The sequence below is a fragment of the Centroberyx gerrardi genome, chromosome 10 (genome assembly GCF_048128805.1).
Source record: "Centroberyx gerrardi isolate f3 chromosome 10, fCenGer3.hap1.cur.20231027, whole genome shotgun sequence".
Classification (NCBI taxonomy): Eukaryota; Metazoa; Chordata; class Actinopteri; order Beryciformes; family Berycidae; genus Centroberyx; species Centroberyx gerrardi.
In genome coordinates, this window is record NC_136006.1 from 7,438,170 (window position 1) to 7,462,111 (window position 23,942).

General features: G+C 45.2%; 1 protein-coding gene and 1 long non-coding RNA gene across 2 annotated transcripts in view; one reads left to right on the plus strand and one right to left on the minus strand.

Annotated features, from left to right (window-relative positions):
- The window catches only part of gli2a (GLI family zinc finger 2a), an 86,320-nt gene that overhangs the window by 34,693 nt on the left and 27,685 nt on the right, over nt 1-23,942 (plus strand). The window contains exons 3-4 of the mRNA XM_071912989.2: nt 12,409-12,514; nt 22,021-22,226. Of these exons, the coding sequence (XP_071769090.1) occupies nt 12,409-12,514; nt 22,021-22,226 (312 nt within the window). The remainder of the gene's footprint in view (nt 1-12,408; nt 12,515-22,020; nt 22,227-23,942) is intronic.
- Nucleotides 325-23,263, minus strand: LOC144539902 (uncharacterized). The gene is made up of 4 exons (XR_013505147.1): nt 22,981-23,263; nt 9,310-9,450; nt 7,983-8,082; nt 325-570 (listed from the first exon to the last, which is right to left on the minus strand). It is a non-coding gene; the product is annotated as an uncharacterized LOC144539902 (long non-coding RNA).

Below are 23,942 nucleotides of genomic sequence, written 5' to 3' on the forward strand. Positions count from 1 at the left end.
GCAATATCTGCTAACATGTTATGCAAAATCACATGTTAAATATTCAAATTGATGTTAATCGCATTGAACTTCATGGCAACAAAGTACGAAAACTCTAATTTTCAGCTATGTTGTTTCAGATCTCATTTTGTGAGAGATTTTAATCAGTATTTGCTTTTTATCATTAATTTAGACAACAGATTTGCGTATAACGTTAAATCGATATCATTATTTCTTCACAATATGATTCTACTGAAATATGATAAACCCTTTCAAGGAAAAATAAAGGTTATATTACACAACAGCTTCCTCATGATTGAGAGCCTTTCCTGACCATATCCATACAAGTGTTTGTCAGATAGAGGAGATTCCCCCACAGGCTTACCCTGAGGTGACTCAACTCTCGCAGTGTCACACAAGGGAAGCAGTGTAACGGCTAATTTTATCACACAATGCATGCTGTTTGTCACCGCAACCCCAGTGACAAATGATTCCTTATCTTGAGGGCTGTTGTTTGTTGTTGCTGACTAATGTCCCAGCCACTTGCTCTCGTCTCTGGAGTCTTGGAGGCTTCAACTGCCCTGCTGTCAACTGTCAGGAGCCACATACACGCACGTGCACACATGTACGCATCCACACACACACACACACATCCAAGGTTAGTGGATGTTGAGTAAACCTCTGCAGAAAAAGAAACTTTCTTGTGTTTGTGCATGAACTCAGGTGGCCTTTACCCCATAGCTGTTCTCTGTGTTTGCCAATATCTCTCAGTTGCTCTCGGTCTTGTGCACTTATAACGACATAAGCTTTCCACCACTCTGCTTGATGGCCTTCCCACTCGCCTGCATAAAAGCTAACGAAGACAGACATGTAGACTAACAGAGCAAGCTCCTTTTCTCCTCCATGCCATAAACCCTCCCTCCCTCCCTCCCTCCGCTCCTTTTTAAACGGTTCGACCCCGATGCCAGTGAGGGACTGATGAAAGCGACATGTGTTACTCATAGGGCCCCTTGTTTATTTGACTTCCATACTTGCATTACGGCCAAGTAAACATATCAGCTGCCCTCCAGCCAGAAAGATGCAGGCCTTTCCCGTTACATCACTTTCACAGCGCCACCCTTAATGCCAAAGGTAGCTGTGGGGAGGAGAGAGAGATCTCTCTTTAATGAAATTAAGACCCCTGGCACTGAATGACCCCAAGAATTTATGTCATTCAGCACCGATATAGTAGAGGGCAAATGATTTTATGCAGTTTGATATTCCAAAAACTTTTGGCCTCTCAAACAAAGTATACCTTTCTGCATCTGGAAAAACCCAGACAGTTTCCAAAACATATTGTCACAAGCGATCTTGTAAAGGAGTTTTTTGTGCAGAAAGACCTGTTGGGTGCAGGCACAAATCATCCTGCTAATATAGTATATGGGCCTCTGATCGAGATGCCAGTGTTTGGGTAAGAGGAGCTCCTCTGCCTGGGGCTCCTTTAGTAACCCAGGCACTCCAGGGGAGAAAGACGACAAAAAAACACACAGTCCCGTTTACTTGGCAGATCACAGAGGTTAGCCCTTTTAATTCATGCCATTGTTGACTCTGTGCCCTTCTCCTCCTCCTCCTGTTTCTCCTCCTCCTCCTCTTCTCCACTCACTTCATCCATCCACCCCCGTCCACCCGCTCACATCACTCCTTCCTTCACTCCAGCCTGAAGCCTGGGCAGCCTTGTTTATTGTTTTGCTACCTGGACCACAGGAGATGGGGAGAGGACAAGACGCTGTTTTAATTTACCGATAACCAGCAGCACTCTGTCCACGTCGCTTCCCCGTCACCCAAGCCTCCACCCACAAAACCCCTGAGACAGTCCGCGGCTTTGCCCCCACCCGTCATCCCCACCTCCGCTAACGCAGGTTACTCGGCTCATAAACAGCTCCTCTGTCCTACAGCAAACAAGCAAAAGTGAAAAATGCAGCTCTATTGTCCAGGAAGAAAGGAAGGTCCACTCTGCCCCCCTCCCTCCTCCTCTGTTCTCCCCCCTCTCTGCCCCGATTCCCTGTCCTGTCCTTTTTGAGGCCGTTGGACCTTCCATGCTGAGCTATTGGACATTCCCTTCCCTCCCTACCTCCCCTCACTGCTTCTGTATAAACCAACCCGGATGCTCCAATTAAGAGCCTAATCTCAGAGAGCGAGAGAAGGGGGGGGGGGCGTTGAATGGGAAATGTCTCCCCGCAGTTCATTATCTGTGTGGCTGTGGGGGTTTCGACACTGGCGGCGCGAGACTACGCTGTTAAAACGCTATAAAATGAAGTCGGTTTGTAAATCACTCTTCTTTCCCAGTGTGGGCGGGGCTTGTGGCCGACTGATACTTTAGGAGTGGAGTTTTTGGGGTAGCTGTGACAGTTTGCTGAGTCCAGCTAGCTGAAACAACAACAGATGGTCACTGCTTCATTTGAGAGGAAGGAGTCAGCAGGCATACCACAGTCTACTGCATATTACAGCACATTAGGAATTTACACAGAGAATATTTAACAATAAACAGCAACACAAGGGTAATAGGGTTTGTTTTCTGGCCTACATTTGGGTCAAATACAGTATGTTGGCTATAACCACAGATATCATTTACATTTTTTGCATCTTTACATTTTTGGCATTCTGATATTATTATCCAGACCGACTTGCAATGAGTGGTTGGGGTTGAGTGTCTTGCTCAAGGACACTGCAACAGGACAAACTGCTGTTACGGGGATTGAACCTGCAACCTTTTGGCTTTGGGACGGTCACTCTAACCACTAGGCATCTGCTGCCACAAGTAGTCTTGTTAAGAATTAAGATACTGAATATCAGTTATAACAACCAATATCAAGAAGTGTGTCTTTGCCTTGTAAAACCTGGGCCCCCAAACTGAGGGCCGGTCCACAAAGAGAGAAAGAGCAGGGCCGCTCTATCGGACTGGGGGGAAAATTAAAAAAAAAAATCACCTGAGAGCCAATCCAGTTGGTCAGAGGCCCTCCGACCTGCTGCACAGCTGTTTCTTGTTAGTGCTTTAAAACAAATTCCCCGAGTGAGATGGTTTCCACGCTGAATCCTGCCCCGAAGAAAGAGGCCAGACTAGGAGGGGGTGTATAAGATCCTTGTGCTCTGTGTGTGTGTGTGTGTGTGTGTGTATAAACGGGCCAGTCTTGACGTCTTATCTTATCGAGGTAGATGACCCGAGAACGCAAAGGCCTGCACTTAAGACGCTCTGCCCTGTGTTATGAAACGCCACCGACAGTCAGCTGAACACAGAGCTGGTCTTGGTTTCTCCAGAAGGCATGTTGAGCTTTAAAAATATCAAGTCTTAACTGAATCACAATAGCACTAAAAGGATCTTTAAGGTCATTTTGAGAGAGCAGACCCTGGTTTAAGCCATGGCAGAGAATAAATAAGGATAAGTGAGGCTTGTCTCAAATGTTACGCTCTAGATACACACAGGGAACCAAGCAGGAAAAAAAACACAGGATTAAATACACTTGTGAGGTACTGTACACACTTGTCTCTTGCTCGTAGATTCATGTCAACATCACATAATTTTAAGATTATCAGTGGACCAAATCTAAATCTATTTTATAGTTATGCTCACCTGTCCCCAAACTTTTAAAATGGTAAGAATTGATAGCTTTGTAATGCTAACAGGCTTTAAGGGGGATTAGTAGCTCCACTAGCACCTTAGCTGCGTCCCACAGTTCCCCAAATGGGCCATGTGTATCTATAGCTACTGTAAACTTTGGTGCTATTTATGTCAGTATATGAAAGTAATGGCTATCAGTCGTTTATTTAATAAAACATCCCTACTCATGGATATAAACACATTATTTTATGGACATCAATTATTTTAACATGAATTATTTTAAAGCTCCCTCAAGAAGAATTTACCTCTGCTCTTTCTAGGCCAAAATCCGCTTCTGTCATAAATAACATTTGTGCCTTCGTTGTTCAAAAGGGAAAATGTTGTGTATCATTCTGTATGAACACAGACACATTTTAACGGACTCAGTGTGGCAGTTTGATGGAGACCAGGCCAGTTCCGTCCAGGAGACACTCTCCAGCCTCCCGCTCGGGCCTGGAGAGCAGTCTCCCCGGGGGAGGGGGGGAGGGGGGGAGGGGGGGGGCTCACCTCAGGGTGACCCCCAGCTGAGACGGCCTTAGATTGATGTGAGCTGCCCCCTTCTCCCACACATTGTGTTCTGTTTTGGGTATTTCCTCTGCCTTTCCCCTCTCTTTCCTTTAAGAAAATAGCCCTGTTTACAACCGGGGGGGGGGGGGGGGGGTCTGCTGAGCTTGCGCTGAGCATGCCGTCATCGGGCGCTGAGGACGCTCTTTGTGTGAACTGGCAGCTTCTCCGTCAGCTGTGGCTGAGGGGTTAAAGGGCTCACACAAGACAGAGGAAAGCTCTGCTGGGCCCCGACAGTTCCCGCCGTTTGAAGCGAGGAGCGACTCTGCTTGATCGGTGCGTTTGCACTCGTCATGAATCGGTAAGCAGATGGCGCTCCCGAATTCAGAGAACGAGGAGCAGATTGGTGGAATCGCACATAAACCAAACTAATCTTTTCCTTTGTGAAAGTCGCTAGTGAATGTCTCATTTTATATGTTGTGTGCCAACGGCAGATAACAATATGAGAAATCAAACTGTCAAGTCCTTAAGTGTTCTGCTCACAGTGCTCCATGCATTTACAACACACGTTTTTCCACACATCCTCCTAATTCAGCAACCGGTTTATTCATTTATTTTATTTTTACCGTCGCCGTAGCGATAACGAACGCGGTGCAGTAATTACTTAATCAGGCCCACACCTGTGCTCTAAGCGGGGCGGCGAAGTGGCCCAGGCGATAAATCAGAAGTCTGCACAGGTAGCTGATTATCCCGACACCTCATCAGTCTTCGCAGAGAGACCCTCACCCTGCCGCCTGGAGTGGCTTGCTAGCCCACGCTACCTGCATGCTAACATCACACACACACACACACAGGCTACACCCGGCACCACTAAACGCCCGACACCCAGCCACCCCCCCAACCCAACTCACCCCATCCCCGGCTGGGTGATGCATGGCGGTCGTTAGGCAGAGATCCCCAGGTGCTGCCGCCAAACATCAGTGATTGTATCACCGGTGTCAGGATGAAAACCTTGTAACTCTGGTTTTGGTGATTTTTGTGTTTTTACTTGAATGTGGGTCTCTATGTGGGCTGAGAAAATTTAATTTGCTTGTTTTTCAAAACCTTCAGTTTCAAAAATGCATGGTCAACGATCTAAAAATAAAGCCGTTTCCATTTTGGAGATGCGAGGTTTTTGCGCAGCACCAGCGATATTCCCCTTGAGCCTTTTCCCGCTTCCCTCGCCGCCTATTCCGCCCTGAATGGAAGTAACTACCTCTAGCTAACGGCAACACAGGTGAGGTAAGGTCTTGGTAGCACTCAGGCCTTAGAACAATTAGGAGAGGCGGCCCAGCACCTTGTAGCTGAGGTGATGGATCATGCTGGCGGTGGGTTAGGGGGGCTGACGCTGAGCCGAAGGAGTGATTGGCTGAGGCGGGCGTGCAGATTTGACAGAGACTGATCGCGGAGGAGAGGAGCCAGCTGGGTCTGAAGGGGCCGTGTAAACACGCCGGGACAGGAGAGGAGGCGGCAGAGGCCCGGGCTGCTACACAACAGCGCCGCGAGATGATACGACGCATCTGGGGGGGAGGGGGGAGGGGGGGGGGGGGGGGATGGGTGGTCATGGCAACGAGATATAAACACAGGACCAAGGCCCCTATAGAAGCCCGCAGTCACACACACCTAGATTTTAATCTCACACTCACACACATGCATGCATACCCATGCACACACACAATTCTGTGCACGAGCATTCACGCACAAGCACAACTCACCAACAAACTCACACACACACACACACACACACACTCACCCGCTCACACGCCCTTACACATGTTCACACACAAGGCCAAGATACAACGGGTGTCTAATGGACATTGTTCCATTTGAAATATAAACATCTGATTTCCTAATGCACTATAAAAAGGTTACAGGCTTCAAGTGCACGCCATGCTCGCTTTACAGAGCCGGCTGAAAACCTCTGAAGCTGCACTGAGAACTGTCTCCGTCTTCCCAGGGAGTGAGCGTTTGATATGTGTACTTCATAACATATACAGACTTTCCATGAGTTCACAGGGACTAATGAATTTCCGCCCAAGCCGTCACGTGTCAGTACGGCGGCCGATGGCCTAATCCACTTACCTTCTGCCCAAAATCCCCTCTATCAATAAAAAAGGTATCATTTTACCCTCCCTGAGGGCTGTTAAAAGAAAAGAGCCACTCTGTTAAGACTTCCTTTCATAGATGGCGGTGGTTTCGTGCTCTGCTGTAAGCCCCTAATCCCTCTGTCGCCATCGCTCGCCCATGCACTGCCCTAGAGGAAGCGACTTCTTGCAAGCTAAACCTGCAGGTTTCATGTTGTGTGTGTAGTGCTAGAGTCCTGGATTAGGCTAAATACACACATTTTATTAACCTCTAGCATAACACTTGCTGCAGTGTGTGTATGTGTGTATGTGTGTGTGTGTGTTTGTGTGTGTTTAAGGAAGGCCTTAGTACATTTCTTTTGAACTTCATAGTAACAAATTGTGTGCTACCTCCCTTGCTACCACTTACTCTTGACGGTTGCTTACCCAGAGTGCAATGCAGAACAACTCAGACCCTGTGTGTGTGTGTTTGTGTGTGTGTGAGTGCGTGTGTGTTTGTGCATGAGCATTTGTGTGTAGCCGTTGGCATGGTGCTGTGTAGTTAGGACCCCAGCCAACTTTTTCTGCTGGAATTTCCTGTCTGAATCGAGCACCCCCACCTCCCCTACTCCTCTGCTCTTCACTTTTCTCTCTCTCCCTCTCTATCTCTCTCTCTCTCTCTCTCTCTCTCTCTCCCCCCCTTTCTCTCGGAGCAAGACAGAAAGGCTTTTCTTTTAATTACCCCTGCCCTGGCCTGTCCTCTCAGGACGTTATTATTATTGTTGAGTACTTCCTCGAAGACATGAGCCCACTCCACTCTCCACTTCAGCGCGGTCCTGATCCGGGGCTTCGTTTGGACATGAAGAGAGAGTGCTTTTCCCCCTCCTCTCGCCGAGTCGTGAGACTCGAAGGGGCCTTTGTTAACGCCGAACACCTGGCATTGTCTTTAGCGAGAGATCAAACCGGGGCTTTAAGACTCAAACTAAAAAGGAGAAGAAGATGTGGGGTTCTCACCGCTGCTTGGCAGGATGTTTGGCACATCTGAGACCTCATTATGGGGGTTAGGGGGCAAAAATATGTTCAGGGAGGAGTCTTTAAGTAAACATGTTATGATTGAGAGATCAGAGGAAGCAGATATATGTTACCTGAATGCAACCTCCAGTTCAAGGTTCTTGAGCTGGATCAAGAAAGCCTATAGCAAATTACAGCAAGGTTAAAAAAAGGCCCCTGAAGTGACAACATGCTGGTTCAGAGAGGCTAACTGGAGTCGTGTGTGAACATCTTGCCATTAAGCCTCACTGCAAGTACGAGTGCGAGTCTCAGCTCTAATAATACAGCAACTCTTCAGTCTCCAGTCTAAAACACAGCCATGCTGCAAAAGACAAAACAAATGTGTCAAGAGTGGCTTGCATTGATCTCTCGACTCTACCCAACTTGATGTGCTATTCAGTCTTCTGCGTTTGGTCAGCCCAACTTAAGAGTACTGTATGTACCTCAGTATACTGTATGTACCTCAGTATACTGTATGTACCTCAGTATACTGTATGCACAACTACAGCAAACCTGTAAACTGTGGCAGACCTGAAAGTGAGTCATCATCTAGCTGTACTTCTGACAAGCTGTGACTGTGCTAACATGGCCCTCTCCTCTGCTCTGGGTGTCTGAGGCCCAGGGTGGAGTAACCCTGAATCCCAACACACCCAAAGGGGACAGACGGACGGTAAATCAGGAAAAGAGGCGTGTGGATCCTCCCGTCCATGTACCTGTCTGTAGTCGTCCCTGTAGCCCAGGAAACAATGCAGCTGTCTGGGTGATGGAAGGGCCTGCTCAGCCCTTATCGCCTCCGCATCCACCAGCCACCAGCTGCAGGAGGAGGGGGAGGGGTTAGGTCTGCCTCTGGGGCCTCGGTTTGGGATTGTTTATTTTTGTGTGTGTTTGTGTGTGCGTTTCACCAATGAATTGAAAATCATTCCTCAATAGGAATTCAAACAAAATCAAAAAATTAAAGTAATAATCCATGACATTTTCATATAAATAAATTGCTCTTCTCTAACTCCAATTGCACAACAGTGATTCAACCTATATCCAGGCAGCAGCAACAGCGGTTTGTTTGGAATAAATAGAAGAAGAACCGGGTAGTTTAGCGTGAGCAGCGATAGAAAAGAAAAGAAAGAAAGAAAAGAAAAGAAACGCAATGAAATGAAACCGAAACTTCATCAACAGAAAATCTCAAGGAAACAGACGTTACAGTACTGGAGACACTGATTGCCAAGTGATTTCTGGGAAGTGCTGTGCAAAAATACCACAACAGCGACCGCTTCGCACCAAAAACAGAAGTCGGTTTAAAAAAAAAAGGATCTCGCAGATTACCACTTCAATTCACTTTATTAATCCATTTTCCTACCATTGATATGTACTATAAATACCCGAACGAGTCTTACAGAAGCGCTTCGGAGTTTCTCTCTTGTCCTGACTTCCAACACCATCCTTGTCTCTTTGTCACAGTCTAGTCTCTCACTCAGGCTCTGCGACTCGCTCCTTGACCCGTGCCCTCCCCACCCTCTCAACCGGCTCTATCAACCCAGTGATGTGCCAGGCAGTGCGAGCAGGGGGCACCTCGCAGACAAAGCTTGAACTTCTGCCTCCACTTGTGAAACAAAGCTCAAACTCCTTTTCCCAGCTCTCGCTCCCTCTCCGCTCATTTACTGGGTGCCTCTTTTGGCTTTGTAGCACACAAGTTGACTTGGAATTGGTCTTCTCTCTCGCACACAAAAGGCAAAAGGGAGGGTCATTGGCCGAGATCCAGCGGCATAGATCTTGACATGAACGCCCGAGCCCTCGGTCGTCTGAGCTCGGAGACGAGAGCAGACAAGGAGCGAGGGGTACCAGAAGAAGTTTTACTACTCGCTTTGGCTTTGCGGGCAATTTTCGCTATTCTGTGTTCTGTTGGCCCGTTAGCTGCGTTCCACATCATGTTATTTAAGTCTTAAACCCTTTTCGCATGAGACGCATAGTCAGTGATTTTAATCCTGTGCAAAACTGCCGTGTCTGTAATTTGCAAAGTAGAAATTCCAGCACAAATGACCTTACTGTGTTTTGAAGACAGAGGTCCTCTGGAAATACCAATCCTGTGCCAGTTGAACTCTTGGTAATTTCAGAATCGGCTGTTTTTGGCGCGTGACGTCTTCCTCTTCTTCTTCTTCTTCTAGACAGGCAATTTTTTTCTTCCTCCTGTCATGAAAAATGGAGACATTAGTGAAATCTATAGAGGAAGGTTTTGAATGCATTTTTGGCACAAACTTGAAGTTTTGCTTTGCGAACAAATCGTAAAATCTTGACCTTATACAACTGTATCTGGGGCAACAGTGATTTCAGCAAATTTCATTATGCAAATTTATTTCAGGGAACACAGAGGTTAGTGGGCAATTCATTAATTACATGAGGTCCCAACATAACGCCAGTCCCATGCAGACTGGGCTTTAGACAGACAGATGTCAAAGGAAAAACTATCCTTGATTGATAATGCTAGTCCTGTAAGCGAATTCCACACCAGTCAACCGTTTCGCAGTTGGAGCTGCCTTCGGGGAAACACTCCTCGCTCAGTAGTGTGTGTGTTCACATCGGAATCGACCGCAAAGTCAGCCGCGAAGAACGAGACGGTACAACAGAGGCAATCATGACGACAATAGGCTCAATCAGGGTTAAGTAGCAGTAATGTCTGTCTTTGTATCTGGCATCCCCTAAAAACAACACTCGGCATTCCGTCACGGCCCGCAGGCGCAGAGTCCTGTTACGCCTTGTTTTCACAGCGCCGGCTTCAGGGAGTTAGGAACGCTAGAGCACATCTCAAACAGCAAGGTGTTTAAAAAAAGCGACTTTGAAAAAGGATTTGAAGGCTTAGACTTATGATGGCTGCCAATCAACATGACCAAAAACTGGGGTTTTGAGTGCAAAACCTAGGAATGCTCATAACACCCCCGAACCCTTTCTGTTCAAAGAATGACTTTTCGTAAGCAGAAAGAAAAAATAAAATTGACTTCCATGAAAAAAATGCATTTATTTGGACTATAATTTGCAATTTCACTGATTTCCTTCACGCATTCTTACAACTGATTTCCTCACAGCGTACTGGCATCGCATTGGTGTGAAAAGGCTTTTTTTTTTTTTTTCAGAGGAGCACCCATCTCCCCCTTGCCACCCATAGTCCCAGTGGTCCTCTCAGTTAGAGATAATGATCCGTTCTTACTGAGCTTTGACCTTTAACCCTGGTGGTCTCTGCTCCCAGGTCATCTCAGGCTCGCTGAACCGTGTACAGCCAAAGAATCCTAATAGCAATCAGGGATCAACCCGAGGGAGCTGGGTCTCTTCTTCTCTCTTTATCTGTCCCTCCCCTTCATGCCACAACGCACACACACACACACACACACACACACACACACACAAAGCTCAGTTTAGCTCTAAAGACACTTGCAGAGTAAATTCATGCCATTGTGAGGGTTTGGGCTGAGTATCTGTTTTGGGTTTATTTTTCCGTATCAAGCGTCTGAAACTGTAACTTTAACTGTGGATAAGCAGATGGGTATTTGTGTACGATTAGAGCTCTCCTCCTCACTCAGCTTCAACATTCGAGGCCAAAAAGTCCCCTGCTCAGACGTTGTAATAACAGTAATTAATGAAGATCTGCTGTGTTGCTCTAATGAGACTTTCCCCCGAGCTATCAGACCATTTATGGCAGGAAACGGTTGATCTGCGCATTCTTTGTCTCTCACATAAAAAACACATTCATTGTTGTGTAAAACCTGCTTTGGCCTTATTAGATAGAGAGTATCATTAATGGACGTACAGTTCTCAGGGCAAAAGCCACAGACTGTCTGGAAGGTTCCAATTACTGGTGGATTATGGGAACTGTAAAATGGTACAGTTGCATCTCACGCTGCGTTGCAGGCATGGAGCAAATCACTAGTCGAAGACTGTATTCCTGTCTTGATATGTGTGCTACAGTATTTCACTAACCATTACCCTCCTCAGTGATGATGTAGCACTTACTTATTGTTTGCCATATTGCATGAACTCAACATAACATAATCGCCTGTCGTCTCACCATATATGAAGACCAAGCACAACTACTTCACGCTGCGTCGGTTCGCTCTATCAAAAGTCATCGCTTGTGGGCATTTCACTGTGTGGGTGTGTTCTGGGGTCAGCGTTAGAGCAAATTTTTTGGTTTGTTTACCAACATTATTACATAACAATGTGTTTATGTAGACCTATTATATACTGTATATGAATTTTTTTTTTTTTCCATTTCTTTTTGTCCAAATAAAATCCATAATTATATATCTGGTGGTGGGATAGGTAGGCTAGCTAGCATGTTGTAAACAAAAAAAAAGAAAAATGAAAACATCTAATGGAATATGGCATACTGCACAAACTATTATTTTTTGAGGGACAATAGAGCATATAAGAAACAGCATGGTGCATATTATATGTTCCTGCTCTTCCATCTTCCATTCAAAGATGAAAGTAGGAACAAAAAATTCACGACCAGGAGAATGTAAGAAACAGATTTTTACCGGAATATTATATGTGCATGATATTCAACTTTGGCCTAGTTCACGACCCTATCCTGTGTGTGTAACTTCTCACAGACAAAGAACGGAGGTGAACTGTTCGCCTCGTGAAATCGCGTCTGGTGTGCAACTGGTGTCAGGACTTAGTTAGGGGGCTTTCCTCTCCCACAAGGCTGCCAGTTCTAATCCAGACATACATACATCTGAGTTTCTACTTTCCTCCTCATCGTCCCCCACCCTGCCTCTTCTGTCTCCCTCGCTCCCTCGCTCCCTCGCTCCCTCGCTCCCTCGGCCCTCCCAGTTCAAAGCCGGCCTCGCTGCAGGTCTTTGTCAAAGGCGCAGTGTGATCCTTCTCATGTTGGAGATGTAGGATGTCTCAGGACGACTTTGATTATTTATTTAGCCCTCTTCTCCTGTGTGATAGTGCCAATATTTGACATAAAACCGCTCAGCCGGCTCCAAGAAACATGCCGGCTATCATCGTCATCCGCTGTTTTTGTTTTTTGGGAGGCCTTGAAATATTGAATTTGAAAGTTGATTTTTGAAGTTCTTTCCTTTTTTTAATCTTCATTTTTTTCTGTTTCTCCTCTCTTTCTCTCTCTCTCTTTTGCACTCGCAGGTGCCCACCACCTCTTCCCCACGTTTCACACACCCATCCCGATCGACATGAGACACCACGAGGGGAGGTACCATTACGAGCCACACCCACTCCATGCCATGCACGGGTAAGGAGACCCTAGTCACTTAATTGTAGTAAAAGTGATATTTACATTTTAATTAAAACAAAAATATGCTAAGCATTCTTTAAGTTGCACTGGGCAACTTTGCACTTTAGCAGCAAGCAGTAACTGTTTGGAAAATGTGAACTTCAAAACCCAGAAATCCTGTAAGGTGAGGTCAGTAAACTGCACACAGCTCGCTCATGTTTACCAACCCGGCCGGTCTGTGATGCTTTATACCAAAGGAAACCAAAGAAACGAGAGAGGAAAAGATCTAACGCTGGTGAGTCCAGTTTTCTCTGGACGGAGCGCTGCTCACTGCTGGTTAGGAGACGGTTTGGATTTCACTCTTAAGTTTCAATTCGTCACTTCCTATGGGTGAAGAACTGTCCATCCCTGACACTAGAATTCCATCTGGGCAAATAAGGCGAATCTACATGGTCTCAATTAGTGGGGGATAGACTAACAAAAGTCTATAGGAATATGTCAATACTCATGTATTTTTGCATGGGTAAATGGCATCTGAAAAGCAAGCGTGTCAGAATGTGAGTTGTGGGGGTCAGTTGTCACCCTTCATTGCTTTCTCCCTCTGAGAATAGGAGACTCCTCCCTGATTGTCAGCGCCAGAGCTGGAAAGAGAGCCGCTCTTCCTGAGCTACAGGGAGAGAGCCAAGTTCACATACATCAAAGCCAGACAAGATACACAGAGCAAGAGAGACAGAGATGAGGAGAGACATGCCGGATTAGCACCGATACAACAGACTGTTAACATTTCCTCTCCTATCTGTTCTCCTAACATTTCATGGTGTGGGACTTGGAGAGCTGTCTGGCACTGGCATTGTCCAAAATGTTGGGGAGTTTTGCCAAGCAACATCCTCTTTCTATTAGAACAGGTCCGCTGAGAGAAGGCCTACTGAAAGACAATGTTGGAAGAAGTACATAAATCCTTCACTTAAGTAGAAGTGGCAACACAGTGCTGGTGCCATTATAAAATAATGTAGTACATGTAAAGTCGCTTGCTTCAAATATTTACTTTTGCATCAAAGTATAAAGGAAAATATGAACATATTGGCTATTAATGTAATAAAATGTATCAAAAGTTAATTAAATGTTATATCAAACATTTATGTATTTCATTGCCAGGAAGTACTGGAACTTTAAAGAGACAATAATATAGCTGGGACAAAAATATGCTTGGTGTTGTAACTTTTATCAGTTCTCTTGACCTAAAATTTTAAAGAAAAACTCATTTATTTGCTCTCTCTTTTAATGTGGCATTACCATAAAACTAGAGCCTTCTTTAACATTGCCGGACCTCCTTACGCTTATCTAAAATATACGAAAAGGGAAGCCAGGAGTAAGATCAATAGAGGTTTTGTGAGAACTGCACTGTTACATTTAAATTCAGCAAGATCAGGTGATACACAGCGCAGGCACAGCTATTCATCACCTGCAAAGCGAGGGAAGGAAGGAAAAGAAAAAAGTGTCGCTCCGCACCCCGGTTTGTTTTGATTAATGTGATGTGACTGTGACAGAGTGCTCCCCCTAATTCATCAAGACCTTGATCTAGCTGTCTTTTCCCCGGCGCGCGCCAAATTCACCTAATTACAACCGCGTCGTCCCGGCAAAATGGAGCAGGGTGTCGGCGGCGGGATGCGGGGCGCGTGACGACGGCACTTCGTTAGCGGCTGGTTGCCGAGTGTCAGGGGCGCGCTTCCTGACTGAGGAAACATGCCGTCTCCATACAGAGCCCCCTTCATCACTGTTTGCATGTAACATAATGAGGGCTGCTGGTCATTCTGTCAAAGCCGTCACAATGCAGTGTTTTGCTACCTGCCTCGCTACCTGGCTGACAGGCTGCATACTGTTTGAGTCCAACGCACAGCTTTTGTTGCATGTCATCTCCTACCCCTATCTTAATAACAATAATAATACATTTTATTTATATAACGCTTTCTCAAAGCACTTTACAGCACAAAAACAGCATTAAAGCTATCTTTCCTGTTTCTCTCCACTATATGCTGTCTAATTAGGCTGAAATGCAAAAAAAAGAGAACCGAATTTCCTTCTTTTTCAGTTCTGATTTGTTTGGCATGACTGCCATGATTTATTTGATTACATACAGTAGAGAGAGAGAGAGGTAGCTGAGAGGTAAGTGATGGCGTGGCTACTCTCAAACTCATAACATCCCTAGTATGCACTAAATGCCCATTGCTCCCCAAGGAAGCAGTGTTTCTTCTGGAAAATTACAATGGTTACAGTCCTCTGCAATTGAAATCCTTCCAGCCATTACACATTCAAAAGAGTGCCAGATACAGGCAGAGGGACAACATGGTGTCTCCGGCACAGCATGAATCAACTTTATATGCATTGCCCCGGGTTGCAGTGTCAGGAGATGAGCATGTACATCAGTGTTCAGCAACTTTCGTGATGCATGATCCGGGATTTAAAACTAGCAACCCTCAGGCTGCCGGTCAGCGGCCTCCGGCTGCGGTCTGTCTGCCTTTCATGAACTTAGCATGCCAGAGAGAGAAAACATGCCATATTTGAGCTGCCTCTGGAACACATTAACAAGAGCCTCTCGTGGGATGACAGTGGAGCTTGGATTTAGAGACAGTACTTATGTGCTGTTTGCTGCAGATTGTGGAGTCGGGCATCCTCTGTGCGAACCCACAAGCCGGGGAAGCCAGCCACTGTGCCAGCATGTTTGACCGGGTAATTAGCATCCGAAATCCAGCCTTCCGTTCCCAGAACCTCAACGACAACGCAACGGATGAGAAAAACAGATCCCCCGCTCATTCCACAGCCCGTATTTATGCTTTTTGGGAGGCAGTCGGGGGGCAAATTGCAGCACTGAAAAGTTGAAATATGCCCAAGGTTTTTGTGTGGCAGAGCTGTGGCCTACGCCGCCCCTGTACACAAACAGATGCGGTTCCGCTCACCAGCCAATCAGCCTGTTGGAGCCCCGGAGCCTCACAGCCCGGAATGTGTTGATTAAATGGAGTTTACAGATCAGCCATTTGGGTTGATGTTCTTTTTTTTTTTTTTCTCCTTCATTGTGTTGGTTTGGTTAACATGGGGAGGAGAAGGGTGGGGAGATGGGTGGGGTTGGGGAGTAAGGGGACCAGACTCTCGAGCGTGCCAATTGGTTGTCAGTGGGTTTGACAGACATGTTGTTGTTTTATGCTGTTGGTTGCTGGCTCCAGCCTCGGCTCGTCGTCACGGCTAATGGGCGGATTTGGATGCTCCCCTGAGTTACAGCCTGGAATGCACTTCTGAAAAGACAAGGGACCCATCAATCAAAACGCTGCCATGTTGCAAATCAATAGCCCGAAATTTTCACGGTTTATCGCATGGTCTCAGCATAATTTTCGTACGCTCAAAAAAGACTTAATGGTATGTGACAGCACTGGAGCCGAATAATGGGTAATTATGCTCTGTACAATCCCAACTCATTTAAGGATATTATCCCAAAGTTTGCTTTAGTTTTTCTTGGGCCCCTCCTTTGTACACAGTCCTTGCTTTTCAAGGAGTGCAGTATCAAGCAGTGTCCAAATCCTCAGCATCCTGATCAGGGCCCCAAAAACAACTAAGGCAGGATCTTAGCGTGTCCCCTGTGGGGTAGCGAGGTGATTTATCTCGATCGCCTTGGCTGCCCAGAAGTACAGACGGGAGTGTGTCACGTCATAATTCATCCCACCCCCAGCCAGTAGGGAAAATGCCAGAGAGACAAATACTAACTTGTTGGTCAGCCAGGCAGGCAGGGAGCCAGTCAGGCAGACAGACAGACAGAAAGAGAGTTTGACTATGGAGTGAACCTACACAATGTATAGAGCGGGAAAACACACATCGAGGCAGGGGTTGCTCTCCCACCCCACCTGAAAACCAGGTTACATGGGCAACATCCTGGGGCAGCGAAGATGGATCATTTCCGATAGTTAGGACTTGCAGGAAGACTACAGTTCACTCATCCAAACTTTGCTAAGGTACAACAGTATCCCAAGAGAAAATGGTAAACTTCCACTTAGATCCATGCAATTTTCATATTTTAAAAATCGACTAAAGATGAAGATTGATTGGATGGATCCAAGTGTGCAGAAGTTTTCTCTTTTCTCTTCCAGCAATTATGAACAACAGTATTTTTCCTTTATTCCCAATAGACCGCTATGAAATCCACATTAATTTTGCCCTATTTTCCAGTCCAAAAGCCGAGATGAGCCGAGGTTCAGTCAACCCCACCGCAGCAAAACTGTGACTCTGCTGTGCCTTCTGCTAGAACAACCTCTTAAGGATAGCTACTGTATAATAGTAAATACTGGTTGGGCGCTTAACATGGTTGACTTCCTAGGAGAATTGTATCCACTACACTTTTCTTACCGTGCTTTTCTGTTTGATTTCAGTTCAGCGCAGCATAAGTTAGAAAGCAAAAGAGAGATTCAGTTTTAACATCAAGACTCTCTCCAACTACTAATCATACTGAAATCTGCCCCCGCCAGCTATCTCATTTACATGCACTCTGGTATGCACTTACTCATAGGCTTACTCATATGCTCAACAAGCTATGCCCTGTCCAAATCACTTTTTCTCACAGCAGAGGTTTAACAATGGAACAACAGAGAACATGTAATCACACGGTGCAGAACATAGAGGCAAATAGCAATTACCTCGTGCAAAGCATGTCATCTGCCTACCCAGCGTGGCTTCCACAATTCCTCTTCCTATTTCTTGCTTCCTCTCTCTTTCTCCCTCTATCATCCGTTCCAGGACAAAATCCCGGTGCGTCTAAGTTTAGTTGGCGAATAAATGAATAATTCTAATTATCGATTGCATATACACACACACACACACACACACACACACGCAAGCCCTCTTGAGCTCTCCCTTATCGCGGTCTTGCTCAGCCACCCATAGTGCTGAGGTGTGATGGAAGTGTCTTTAAATGACAGGCCCTGATTAAGAGACAAGGCTCTCCCAGGACTCCCAGGCCCTCCAAGAGCTGCCCATGCACCTCTGTGACAGAAGCCGAGCTGGAAAGAAAATACATACACACACACACACACACACACACACACTTCAAGTAACATCTTGTCAGGGAAAGGGCGGATCGACAAGGCTTCAATAATGGTACCTGCCAGACAGGACTGTTATTTGCAGCCTGCTGTCAGGCAACGGCAGTAAATTTCACCTTATTATCAAGGCCTCAAACACGCACTCGGTCGTTTGAGTGATTTACTGCAACTAGAGTGGTGTGTGTCGACACGTCGGGTCGCCATAGGCCCAGAAACAAATAACTATTGTTGATGGATATAGGTATAAAACAAAATGCTGCATAATGTTTTTGGGAAGTGGAGTATGGGGAGGGGGCACGTTGGATTTAATGGAAACAAATTAATGGAAACAAATTTGTTAACAATTTCCTAACAGAGATAGTTTAGTTTAAGTGAAGTTCTGCTATTACTTTACTTCAGGCAAACATCTGTGAAATACTCTGAGTAGATTCATAATACAATATACAGGAAATGTACATCACTGAAATACAAGACTAATTTACAAGCATTTTCTAGAAAATATAAAGGAAAAAAAGAGAAAAGAAAGAAAAGATAGCATATTCATCAGCGTACAAAACATTAGGAGCTTTCCATGAATTTGACTGAAATTGATTTCACCTATTAAATCAATGTCAATCATGAAGGGAAGGAGAAGGTGAAGAGATGGGTTAAAAAAGGATTTTTAAGCCTTGCGAACACTGAGACTTGGATAGTGCAAAAGGGGAATTCCAGCTCTATATTAGGAAGGTGTTCCTAATATTTTGTGCACTCAGTGAATATATTACACCCTGCTGCATTATAGCTTTATGCCTTAGCTAAGTGGGAAACCTTTCCCAGTATGACAATGTGTGACGACTTTGATCAGCTCTGAATCACGCGGTCTGATAAGAAAGGGAGCCAGCACTAGTGGCAGTTTACCCAGCTAGCCCATCAGCGGGGCACCAAAGCACTAATCTGATGAGGCGCTGCCAGCCTCTCTGTATGCTGTTTAGAGGCAGACCGAGGGAAGCGTGTTTTTGTGTATGGAGCGTCTGTTTCTTCTCACTTCTCCCCTCCCGCCCAGAACAGAGGGCTCTTTATGGTTGTTTGTAGGAGAGGAGTGGGCCCGACGGCAGAAAGTTGGCCCTCGGACAAGGCCGGCAGTCTGCAGGCGCTTACTGGAAATGGAGCGAGGGCTGAGGCTCTGGGTTGGTTGGCTTTGGCCTGAGCTGGGCAGGGCCGGGCCGGGTGCAGGTTGGCGTCCACACAGAGACAGTGTATGTGAATGAGAGACTGAGCGGGGGAAACTCTGAAGGGGTGGGGGGGTGGGGGGGGGCTCTGCCAAGAATGCTCGCTAGGTCTCAGGCCCACCTTTCAAAGCCACGGACGGTCGCTACGGCCTCGACCAGCCGCACTCATTCCCCCAGAAGTCAGTTGATTTAGGACCTCCGATTCTTCTCAGGCAGATCGACGGAGAAATAGTATTTCAATATCTAAGCTTCTTCTGAATTATGACCATGGTTGCTTTTTACAGACCTCAATCTGAGTGTCTTGGTTTGTACTCCAGTCCAGGAGCAGAGGGGAAAAGTAACATTTGGGAGATAAACTGGAGAAGATTGGGGCAAAACCCAGTCCATAAAAAAAGATGATTTATTTGCAAAAAGTGAAATGCATGACATCACAGTCCTTCAGGAGGTCCAGGTCTAATATTTTATGTAAGAATATATCAAATTATGAGGACTAAAAAGGGAGTACAACCTGTGTCCTGCCCCTAACATGCTATATTACAAGGGTTAGGGAGAACCAGATTATATCTGACAGAATAACAATAATGTTACTATCCTGGTTGCATTAGACACTCGGGACCTGTAGAAAGATCGGGCCACTGTTTTGGATTGTGACAATTTCTTGCGCTCAGAGTTTCTCACCTTCCCTCTGGCACCCAGTTAAAGCTGCCAAGAATCAAAACCCACAGATACAAACACTCTTTTGTTCCCTTCAGCCACCAAGCTGCTAAATAAATAGACAGCATAAACTGCATATGCACTAAGGCACTTAAATGTGGACAGTTATTCTGTCATTTCATGATTGTGTGTAAATGTTATTGCACTGTGTGTTGTGTTCTTTTATCCGCTGCAAATAAACTGCCCTCTGGGATTATGATGAAGATTGAAGTAGAGTCAATTGAATTTGCCGAAACCGATTAAATCAATGGTTTATGTTTGTGAGTGCAATTGTTTTTAAGCAGGTAGCGCATAATCTGTGACAGATTCGATCAGGGTCGGGGCCAATTCGCTTTATTCACTCAACTCAAAATGTAAACTGAAGCAAAATCATGACGGAGGTTCACACGTTTCTAAATGTTTTGGGTGTGAGCAGAATGGCAAAAGAAAATCCGCTTCCTGAAAATGTTGAACTGACAGGGAACTGACCCCAGAACTGGATTCCATTATGAAAGAAACTGTCCATAGCTTACATTTTAATCATTCATTACTCAGACTCATTGTGTGAGGCCCTCCTCTTCCCTACTGACAGCACTGTAGTGAGTCATTAGTCTGGTCATTTCCTCTGAAGGGAGGAAGACCCATCTGCTTCCATGGCCTCCTCAAGGTTCATTAGCCTCCTTCCACCTCTTCCTTCTTCCTCCCACCTCTCTTTCTCGCTTCAGAGGAAATGACCGGACTAATGACTCACTATGCTGCTATACCATCATGGACTAGAATGGAACAATTATCTTATTTCCAACAGCCACATGCAATGATTCAGTTTCATAAAGATGAATGACAATTTGCAGCACTCTGTGATGATATTTCTAAACTTCTGGGCTACTCACTCAATAAGAAGAGTTGAGAAAGGTTGGCTAGCAGCAATAATATTTTGGGAGGAGGCGGTGAAGCAGGGGTTCTTGTAATCTTATGCTTGGCTTCTTGCAAATCCATCATTCACTCGTCGAAATCTCATAAGATTGCTGCTTTGTGTGTTTTGCATATTTTGCAACTTTGCAAAGTGGTCAGCTAGCCAGCTAGGTAATGACGAATCAATACAGATTATCTCAATGCAATTTGTCATACCTTACTTGAAAAAAAAAAACCCATCTAATAATAGGTATCGCTTTCTGGGAACGCTTCATTCATGTTATTTTTCTTGGATAAAGTTCACCTGTAAGCCAGGTAGCAAACAACCTGTCTGTTCAAACCTGTTCAAACCAGATTTGAAACTATGGCTTCAAAATAAAAGTCCCCTAAATTTTAGTTCTCAGCAACAGTGTCTATTGACAATGTATCACGTACTGTTATTTTGAAAGTTATCACTGCTGCTGGAGTTGTGTACAAAGTCTTCATTTGTTCTGGACCCAAACAGAATCAGATGGCATATCTGATTTTGAGAAACCCTACCAAGAACAGAGAAGAGAATAGAATAGAATAGAATAGAATAGAATAGAATAGAATAGAAGGGTTCAGCAACACAGAAGCCCGTCAGTCTTTTCGCTGCATTAGTCATCGGTAGTCGTCTCATCTCCCACTGGAGAGCCAGTCTGAGTGCTGAATTTCTACCAGGTGTTCCTTGCCACACACTGAGGAGACGACAGGCTATTTATCGGAGCTGTAGAACACCAGGTAGACATAAGTAGTAGTGCCCCTTCAAAGGGTTGTGCCACTGCCAGCGGCCAGCAGACGTTTTTATCTAGAGTTCTGCCCTCAGGTGCTATCGAGAATTACAACACCCACTTGTGTGTGTTTCTGCAAGCAGGGCCGCCAATTACCTGCCAAGGGATGACAAATTTACTGTACAGCCTGATGTGACCGGCGGGCTATCGGAGAACTTCAAACGACCCGTCTTTTTCTCGACGGTGGCTATAGGCAGCCACTTCAAGGTTTCGAACATCCGGATGCGCTCTCTTATCACAGAGCGTGTAATATCTAATGTGAGGGACCCTTTGGCTTTGCCCACCCAAACAGACAGAGGGGAAGGGCTTTCTCATCGGCTCTCAGTCGAAAACCCTTGGTCTCAACTTGTCTGTAGCTCCAGGGCTTAATAGGAGAAGGCGAACAAAAGGGGATTATTATGTATTGGCTGTGGGACTGAGGAAGGGAAGAGGTGTAAGTGGATTGAGACTGCAGACACTTTTGTGGAATGACAAAAGTTAAGGCTTGCCTCTGAACATACCAATGAAGATCAGTCACGATGATAATTGTATACAGTACAAATAAGTGAATTAATTCTCTGTCTGCCTCTCTTTCTCTCCCTCCCTCTCCCACTATTTTATCTCTCTCTCTCAATCTCTCTATTTATCTATCACCTTCATCCTCCAACCCCCCTTTCTTCACCTCTCTATCTCACTTTATCTTTATCCCTTCCTTTCTTTTCCCTTCTACCTCCTTGTTTTCTGTCCCCTTTCTCTTCTTCCCTTCTCTCTCTGTCTGTCTTGCTCTTTCTTTTCATCCTTACTCTCTTTCTGCCTCTCCCTCGCTCCCTCTCCCCCAGACCTCCAGGACTCACGGGCAGTCCAGTCATCTCAGATATCTCCCTGATCCGCCTGTCGCCCCACGCGGCGGCAGGGACGGGTGAGTCACCATTCAGCCCTCCGCACCCGTACGTCAGCCCCCACATGGAGCACTACCTACGCTCCGTGCACAGCAGCCCCACCCTCTCCATGATCTCAGCGGCCCGCGGTCTGAGCCCTGCTGAAGGTGAGATTTACCTCTGCCAAAAGTGCACACACAAATACTATCTAAAAATTCAATAGTACTATGATGCCACAGCAAACAAGAAAAACCTCCAAGCTATGTTACAGAACAACCACTTTGTTTTAACCAAAGACACAATGAAAAGCACCATGACGTCAACGTGAATATCAATAACTTAAATATCTTCATAAATATTCAACTCTGCAATGAGAACAAATAACAAAACCTATCAAGAACTTGAATAAAACTGAGCCCAGCCTAGCTCTGTCTTACTGTTTAGTACCAAGATGCACATTATACAAAGTTGGGAATGAGACCAACATTTATTATTTCACAGATTCCTCACTGAAAAATATATTAGAAAGGAGTGGATCTCAAGAATCAGGAGGCATAGGTTCACATTTTAAGCTTGGCCTTCTAGAGCTAACTGCTGGGATCTAGCCGAGGTAGCTAGCTAGTAGCTATTAGCAAGTAAGCTAGCTAGCTTCCCTGTTTACTTCAAGGAAACTATAAAAGATATCTTTTATAGTTTCCTTGGTTTACTTCAAGCAGTCAAGGTTGTTATTCCCAAGATTGATAGCTAATTTGGTAACTGTTAGGTCTATTTTAATGCTAGTTTTATACCTATGCCAATGTTCTGGGTAGATTTTCCCACTTGAGTGTGACGTAAATTCAAAATGGCTGCCATGGAAATAAGGTCAATGATGAATTACTAAGAAGCTCTGCTAAGTTTAAGTTACATGTTATCACACTTTACCTGGACAGCTTGGGACAGGGGTTCTGATGTCATCTGACTGCTCAATAAACTTATAAGTTTCATATTTGTCTCCTCGCACCAGTTTTGTCAACCAGTTTAGGTGGATTGGGACTCAGTTCAATATGTGGATAATTTGACGCTGTTGCCATGTTTTCGGCTGTTGTAACTCCATTGAATTTTGCACTGACTACTGCAGTCTACCATCAAGACTGCAGCTCTATTCAAGCCTTCTTCTTCTTCTTCTTCTTCTTCTTCTTCTTCTTCTCCTTGTAACTGTTCCAATCCATGTGCCATCCCCACGTATACGCCCTCTGGAGGTGATGTTGGAATTTCAGCTGGCAGAACACATTGGATGAAAGCATTTATGAAATTAAACATCAACTTAAATCTCTTGCAATGGTATCAAAGAAGTAGACCTATTGAAATTTTAGTTATCGTGACAATACTAGCATACACACATATAGTCTCACTCTCACACTTTCTTCCGCTCTTTCTCTTTGTATCTGCCTCTCACACACACATGTACAACACCATTCATACTTGCTTACTTTCTTATGGCAAGCAATGGAGAAAAGAAGACAACATTGGCTCTGCTGTTACACAACTAATACACACAGATGCATATACTTTCCACATGTTGTCATTCATATGTAGGCTACACTATGCACATATATAGATAATGTGTGAAATACTTTATAAAAGCTCAGGCACTCATGTCCATCCATAAACACTCTCCTACCAGCTAGATCACAATCACCATCATACTTTTCCAAGATGGAAACACTTAGCCTGAGTCAGTCTGATGATGTATGCAATGTACACAAAAGCTAAGAATAAGCTGCAAGCGTTGTGGAAAGTCTTCCAAATGGTGGTTACTCTGCAGCTGCCTTGACCGGTTAACATTAAGGAGGTGAGATGAGAGTTGGGCGGGTTTAGAATTTATGTATCCTGTTCACTATAAA